The sequence below is a fragment of the Poecilia reticulata genome, linkage group LG23 (genome assembly GCF_000633615.1).
Source record: "Poecilia reticulata strain Guanapo linkage group LG23, Guppy_female_1.0+MT, whole genome shotgun sequence".
NCBI classification, from domain to species: Eukaryota; Metazoa; Chordata; class Actinopteri; order Cyprinodontiformes; family Poeciliidae; genus Poecilia; species Poecilia reticulata.
The window spans coordinates 14,984,501-14,992,979 of NC_024353.1; the positions used below are offsets into that span (position 1 = coordinate 14,984,501).

Genomic DNA, 8,479 nt, shown 5'->3' on the forward strand with positions numbered 1-8,479 from the left:
TGAGTGATTTTACCTGAACAGTGCTTGGTAAGTTTTTTTCCACAACAATGGACAAAACATTAAAGGCTCTCAAGTAAAAAGCGTGGCAGTTTTAGTTAATGTTGGACCCATGAGCCAATGCTAACATTAGCATATTAGCCTGCAAAGACTTTTATGCGTCATCTTTTCAAAGAAAAATTAACCTGTAACCATATATGCGAGTAGTAAAGGCATACATGACACATGAAAATATACTGAAGACGAATATCTCACCTTTAAAGAAGCTCTGTTTCTTCCAGTGGAAGCTTCCCACTCTTTACTGCGCACAGCTGAGCTGAAGCATTCACTCCAGTGACTAAAATAGTCAAATCCAGTTTACTCAAAATAACGTAGTCTTGTACTTTTCTCAGGCCAAACATGTACATTGCTCACATTACTTGAGTTGAATAAACAATTTAGTGAGACTTGAGTAAAGCATACAAACCTAATTTAAGTAAGAATAGGTATTGCCTTTTACAGTGTTCTAGGCAAGTGCGTAGGAACGAGTCTGTCATTGGGGGGGACGCATATCGGAAACCTGACAGATCAGTAAATATTTTGAGCAGAAATGTCAAACAATTATGCCATCATCACATCAGTAATGCGTTACTCTAATCTGACTCTTGTTTCAGTAACAAATATTCTAACACGTTACTATTTACAATCAAATAATCAGGATTCCAGGATGAACACTCACTTTAGCATTTGCCTCACAACTAGCAAGCTACATACTCTGGTAGCACAGACAGGCTACCAGATTCTGATGTACTGTATCTTATTGGTCTGGTCAAAAGACATTTGATTATTGGTCAAAATGCACTGATATAAATTGACTTGCAGTTGAACTGGTTCTACTTCTTTCTAAAACCAAAGTAAAAAACAAATAATAAAATAGGACTCGGCAGTTTTAAACTCAATACAGCAGTTTGACCAACAAAAATAAAATCTAAATAACAAGTTTTGTTCTTCTTGAACAACTCTCTACAAAATAAATAAAAATTATGCTTTTCACGTCTGACACCTTACCTTCCTCACTGTTAACTCAGTCTCACTTTCCAGCCCTGCATTCAGTAACTTAGCAAACATGAGCCATAAAAACACTGAGGCAAAAAGCCTAAATGTTTTTATTCTCCTGTCATTTTTAGCCGCAAACATTTAATTAAAATATCTACAGATATGTGTTTCTGTCTCTGCCTCCCTCTGACTCTCTGCAACCTGGTGTTCCTGCATGGACTTACAACAGACACTACAGTAATTTACAGGATCAGAATGTGAACTAAATATAAAAAGTATGTTTTTATCATACAGAATGCAACAACTTCATTTTCAGATGTATACATTATTATACATCTCAACTCTATTTACTTTGTAGCAAAAATTTTCACTAATTTATTTTTAAACCTCTCCTCAAGCACTTTTCTTATTGTCTCATGTAATTAATATAATTTTTATATAATTAATATAATTAATTAATATAATTTTTATATCTTCACACTCTAAAACTCCACCTGGCTCTCCTATGCCTGATCTGCTCCTCTCTTAATAAAATAATTTAGCTTATTTAAGCGCTCTGCTAATGCGCTGTAAAAGCATGCGAGTGGAAGATTTTACTTTTGTGAGGCAACGCAAACAATTCCCCTAGATCCGCAAGGGGACTCCGTACAAAATGAAGAATAAGTTTGGGGAGGGAGGGGAATAAAAAGGGGCAATCAAGTCAATCGGGGCAAAATGAATTTTGTTTGAGAATGTCTGGAGTGTGGTGGAACCAGGGTGTGTTAAATCTCAGGAGACAAGCTGATTGAGAGCTCATGTTCTTTAGGAAGCAGCAGTACACAAAGAAGTAATGAGGGTTGGGATGTTATTGTCTAACAGAAGGAACTGATGTATTCCACAATGAACTTCAGATGCATTTCAGAAAGAGCCGTTGTGACCCACTAACTTTGACATCATTCCTTTTCGCTCCTTTAGCCTTCATACATTCCCAGTTCTGAATCTTTGACGCCTTTACTCTTTATTGAAATCTGAAGTGCAAATCATAAATCAGGTTTTGTGGATCTGAATTTCAAAACTGCCTTCCAGTAAATGTTGACTGGGGACTAAATGGCAGTTTTCGTTCCCACTCCCAACAACAGACTGAATCCCTGGTGCTGGATTCAGGAAAGCAAGATAACATGAGATTTTAGCTGTATTTTTAAATAACCTTTTTTTTTTTCAGGATAAAGAAACATTCTAGATCTATTACTAAAACTGTTCAGCACATTTTTTTGTGCCTAAAGAAAGCTTTAAAGCCGGTTCCAAATACAAGAGCAGATCCTGAAGACGAGGACCTATGGCTTAAGATTTTTAGGATCTCTGCTTTAACCCCTGATGTGGTTCATGCTCATGCCCTTTTCATCCATCCATCCATTTTCTGTGCACCCTTGTCCACAGTGGGGTGCCAATTAACCTGACAGTCATGTTTTTAGACTGTGGGAAGAAACCGGAGTACCCAGAGAAAACCCAGGCATGCACAGGGAGAACATGCAAACTCCATGCAGAAAGTCGAACCCAGGACCTTCTTAGCAACAATGCTACCAACTACCCCACTGTGCTGCTCCCCTCATCCCCTTTTGCTTTTGCTACATTGGAGACTTTTCAAATGGATGACGTCTTGTGTTCAGGTTGATGCCTGGAGGGGGTGAGGAACATCAGTATTTGTTTAATAGCTACTGTACAACAATCTGACACCAGTTGTCATGTTGACTGGTGTCTTTTCAGAGAGCTATGGTGCTCAAGTTGTACATATTAAGGTTTTGTTACCATATAAAGCTGCCATAATCCGCTGGATACACAATAAAAGTTAACACCTGGCACRGGTGTCACAATACTTYAAGCATGACTCACTACAATACACTATTCAACTTACTCCAATGACACCGATGTTGATGAATKTATGTTATTTCAGTGCTGTATTCCACTTATGAGGGGATTACTTGGCCAACATCGACAGCCATGTGTAAACAGTTACGTCTCTGGAAATAATCCCAGGATTGGTAAATATAAAGAGCAGCGGATACATGAAGCAAGGAGGCGTCATGGTGGGTTTTACGTTATGAGCCCACATGCAGGAACACTCACGGAGAGTAAAAGCAATGATTTATTTACAATATGTATAAGTGATAAACAGAGCTTCTGAACGGACGACGGCGACCAGGGAACTCCGGAGCGGCTGCACACAAAAGGGAGATGGTGAGTTGAATGACGGTGGGAAATGACAAAACTCCAGGAATATAGTCTAGTGCTTACTTGTGATGAGAGTTTAGGTTCTGAGGAGGGGAGTGGATTTACAAGTAGTGAGGTATGAGGAGAAGACATAGGAAAGCAGACAACAGTCGTGGCGCAGGAGGGCGGACAGGTGGTCAGAGTGGAGGCACCGAGGAAAACAGTGGAGTGGGGCTTCCAGCTAGAGAGGAGTCTCCAAGGGGAAATCCAAGAGTTGTAGGCTTGGGGAAACTACCCCAAAGACACTAGTGGGTGTCCTGAAAAAATAGATGACAAGAGATGGGTCAGAAACAGAGAGCAACACATAGGAACCTTGAAACAGATCTGAATAGCAATTCAGGGGGCTGGTGTACCACAAAAGGCAAACACTCTGGCAGAGAAGTGCTGGAAGCCAGCTGCTCATATACTCCTGGGTGATGATGATGATCTCAATCAGGTGCATCCTGTTGAGCCCGTCAGTATGCCCTTCAGACAGAAACTTAACCCGCTGGCGCCCTCTCCTGGATAGTTGGAGATGCTGAAAGGAAATACTTTCAGCATCTCTATATATATATAATATAATACTTTTATAACAAATTTATATCAGTAATGATTTCTTGGTTAATGTCAAGTTGTCATGACAAAGACATTTTGAATAATGTCAAATTTGTATTAAAAGTGTCATAATTTACAGAATGACGCTTTATGAAAACAGTCATAAATATTCATGAAGGCTTACTCATGTTCATGACAGACGTTATGTCATGTTCATGACAGGTGTTTATGACAGTGTCATGTCAGTCTTATTAACCCCCCTTCAAATAAAGTGTTATCATAAATTTAAACTGTGTTCAAAGTTTTAATTGGATTTGACTCCATGTTTGTGTTTGTGAATTTAAGAGGAAGAAAATTCCAAGAAATGTCATCATTCATTATGATTAGTGTGTGGTTAGGAACCCATTCACAGCTTGGGATCCATAAACAAAATATTTAAACCAACCACAAGCATTTACTTAAAAACGCTTTAATTAAACTTCCACTCTAAGGCAAAAGGTGTTGATGCCGCAAAGCCAAGTATGAAACCAAACAGTTCATCACATCAGTTTTCCAAACAGAATAAAAAAGTACAAGCTAAAGAATTACTGAAATAGACTGAAAACAATACAAGAGTTCAGATTATTAAACCATTTCAACTTGATGTCACTGTTCATGTTAGAGTCGCCTGCAGCGATTAGAACATTTTAACAGAAGCAAAGACTTGTTCTGTGGTTTCAGGAACACACACAACAATGTAAACATGAACAGTAAATCATTACCCGTCAGCTTCAACTAATTGTCTTTAAATGTGTGTCTGCACGCAGGGCCACCTGCTAACAGAGCACAAAAAATGAAAAGAAAAAAAATCATAATTGTAGTCATGGTAATATGTTAAAAATAAAAATATGAAAGTACCACCCAAGATGATGGCAACAGTGCTACGTAGGAGTTTGCCCCACAATTGGCAGGTTGCCGGTTTGATCCCTGCTCCAGACCTCTGTCATTGTGGGGGTTAGTTGATGCATGTTTATAACAAATTGCATAGTTTTTTGATTTGCAATAAATGTCATATTCAAAGACAAAATATTTAATTAATCATAAAAATATTCATATTTTTAACAGAGGTATTAAACCACTGCAACTTCATAAACAGACCCACCCAAGACTCAGTTACATGGTTTTTTACATGTACAAATTATCTGGTGTTTGGCATGACTGAAGTGTTGTTTCCTTAGGGAAAAAAACAAACAAAAAAACAGGTTAAAGGAAGTCTTTCCATCCCTGCTTTAAAGCTTATGTGGGAAAGAAAAGGCTCATTGTGTTTTACAGCAAGATTGCTGACTGTAGGTACATCATTCATCAACTCCTACCCAACTCTCATTAACTCTTAAGTATGTGTTACCAATCACCAATAGTTACCAGACCACAAAGATCTAAAGTCTTCTGCTTCTTCCATGTGGCTTTAAAATTCACCTCTGGGGACATATGTGGGACAAAATAACATCTATCATATTCTTAATTATGGGTTGTGGTGGGTGGAGGTCATGTGGAAGGTAGTGGGCCTGGGTCATCTCCCAGGCGTCCAGCAGTCGGACATTCACTTCTTTGAATATTGCTCTGAGTATCTTGTCTCGCTGCAATGCATAGTAATCGTCAGTGGTCAGCGACTCATGTAGTGTCAGCCTTTTGGGATTACCAGTCCTGATGATAACCAGAGTATCTGGAGCTCTGGTCAACAACCGCTCCACTGCCCTCCTTATGCTCAGCAGACGTCGGATGTAGACCTCCACAGGGTAAACGCCAAAGTGTGCCCAGACGCCAAAAATAACTACAGTGTTTGTGCCTCCAACCACACTGTCCAGTTTGTTGGCAACAAAATGGAACTSRCTGACYGGCAAYRYAKRAGCACGRAGMGGAGGGCCGTGGCAGCGGAACGTCAATAAAATGTTGTTTTTATAATCCAAGGCCATAAGGGGTCCGGTTTGTGGGGGGGTTTTCAGGTCAAACTTCTTGAGATCTGAAAGTGTAACAGAGAACTCATCAGAAAGAACCAATTTGAATTGTCAGACATTTCTACTGAGTATCTACCTGGAACTTTMGCAATTAAGAATTCAAACCACTGCCTGACGGTGGAGTCTCCATACAGATGGAGAACTTTCCCTTTCAGACACTGGCTGATTGCTGTGGCGTTATTAAACTGATGAACTGTGGTGCCGTCTAGTGCTCGCCATGCGCCCTGGTAGTAATAACCAGCAGGACTGGCTCTCATGGCTTCTCCTAGACGAGGGGAGATTCAGAAGAACATCCAAAACAGAAAAGAAAACCAAAAAAGATGTTATGATCACTGAAGACTTAAAAAAGTGAAGGTCAGCATTACTTTAAAGAAACACCTTTGTGGATATTAATACATTTATAACCCAATCATACAAACAGCAACTTTACCTGACATGTTAACAGGGACTGTTTCATTGAGAACTGGAAGAAAAAACAAATTCAATTTGTGATTGTGTATTATGACAGTAACTTGAGCAGAAAAAACAACTGTTCTACATTATAGCAGTTTCATAGCAGATCAACATTTTACGGGTTATTCAACAAAAATGCATGTCTTTCTAAATGCATGCATTATGTTTTATGCAACTACATGTGACTCATTTTTATATACCTGAAATAAAGTCCAAACTGATCAGGTAAATTATAAAATGCCAGTGGACAAAGTTGTCTGAGAAAGCCACACATAGAAAAACTGCTTACATTTTTTCATTTCTGTCAGGCAATCAATAATTCATTGTAACACATTTATGACAATATAGCAACGTTTACCTATTAGTTTTGGCAAAATGGTGATACTGGAAGGTCCTAAAGATGGAATGGAGACTTTCAAGTTGACCCCACTGTAACAAGAGCAAATAAACTGGATGAAACTCTCTTAACTAAAACCAAAACTAATTTTAACTGCTAATTCCAATATGCAGTCTTACTGAATGCCACATTTTCTTCGCTTTCAGTCAATTGACTTCAGTTCAGGTTCGTCACATTACATTAATTGTAAATGAAGTATAGATTAGTCTGTACTGGCTTCCATTTTGTGACTAATCCATTTTCGACAACAGGTTCATCAGGCTCCACATCCGTCTCTAGGACAGAGCTAACCTTACTAGCATGTTCAGGTTTTTAAGGCCAGACGCTCTGATGCTGTTATCCCGACAGATGACTGCAGAGACGTTTCCTTTTGGTCTATGTGTCTATTACACATTAACATAAAGTTTTATTTACATGAATATAAAGTGGAACATCATATAGAAAACCCTAATGCTTCTATGAGGGGCCGTTTAGGACTAAATCTATGTTTTGTCTCACACACTACAAAAGACTCACACACAATCAAAAAAATTACTCAAATTGCTCATACACACTACTAAAATGTCACACACATTTTATCTCACACGTATACACAAAATCCCAAAATTGCACATACACCCCACTAACATGTCGCACACGCACACACATTTTATCTTTGTCGCACACATACACTGTACTAACATGTCGCACACACACACACAAAATACTACAATTGCGCACATACACTACTAAAATATCAGACACGCAAACAATCGTTTTTGTCTTAGTCACAAGACTAAGATTGCAAATATAAACTAATAAAATATAGACTCATTATTTTGACTCATTATTTTGTATGTAAGAAACTCAGTTCTGTATGTGTGAGAGGGACTCAAGTTTTGTCTGTGTGAGGTGTCACGGAAGAGGCGGGGCATAATTTGGAGATCAGATCGCGCATGCGTTTTACCACAGTGAAGTTAGCATCAAGTTAGATATTGGAGCTCCACAGTGTAAGCAGCATTTAGCTCAAGGTTAATCCAATTTATGAACGTTAATTTCGGCCAGCCGTTCTCTACCGTTCCCCCCTCAAGCTCTTGGAGGTTCACCTACGGTTTACTCCGGTTCTAACACCGGCTATTACGCCCGTTATAAGGCTGCTTACTTCGGCTCTAAAGCAGGAGTAGAGCCCTAAGTGAACCGACGAGCCCTCGAGGAGGGAGCGGTAGAGAACGGCTGGCCGAAATTAGCGTTCATAAATCGGATTAACCTTGAGCTACACACCGCTTACACTGTGGAGCTCCAATGGACCTTACCACAGGGCCCGCCTTTCATTGGCTATTGCCCATTTTACGTCACAGTGCAGCTATCACATGGGTTACCGGCTCACCGGCTCACAAACTCATGCTAATGTACATTGTGGACTACCAGACCGACAGAAAGTTTTTGCGTCAGGACTCGAAAAAAAAAGGTTCTCCGTCAGTGGGGTATCTGTACAGGCGATGTCAGGTATCCTGATCGTTTTTGTGGAACTAAAATTCACAGATTTCCAAAATCTGAAACGGAAAGCCTTGCTTGGATCAAGGCTTGTGCACGATTGCATTTGCAGCTCAACCGTCGTAGGATCAATAAGAACAAAGTGTCTGCTGGCCTAAGTATTATTGCTTTGCTTTCTTTGTGTTTAGTGAATGAAAAAAAAAGTCAATAATAAACACATCCATTATGGAAACCTTTTAGCCAAGTACAGCATAATGGCAGTACCGATACAACTTCTACATCCTGAAGCATGACTGTTACACAGCCTTACGTTATCTGAACAGATCAATATGCAATGTGTACCGTATCT

General features: G+C 39.4%; 1 protein-coding gene across 1 annotated transcript in view; it reads right to left on the reverse strand.

The window, feature by feature from the left end:
- Positions 1–4,291: 4,291 nt before the first annotated feature.
- Positions 4,292–8,479, reverse strand: part of LOC103459635 (NXPE family member 3-like) — a 12,060-nt gene continuing 7,872 nt past the window's right edge. Inside the window, exons 5-8 of the mRNA XM_008401383.1 lie at positions 6,619–6,689; positions 6,238–6,270; positions 5,884–6,072; positions 4,292–5,812 (exon numbers count right to left, since the gene is read on the reverse strand). Of these exons, the coding sequence (XP_008399605.1) occupies positions 5,265–5,812; positions 5,884–6,072; positions 6,238–6,270; positions 6,619–6,689 (841 nt within the window). The 3' untranslated portion in view covers positions 4,292–5,264. The remainder of the gene's footprint in view (positions 5,813–5,883; positions 6,073–6,237; positions 6,271–6,618; positions 6,690–8,479) is intronic.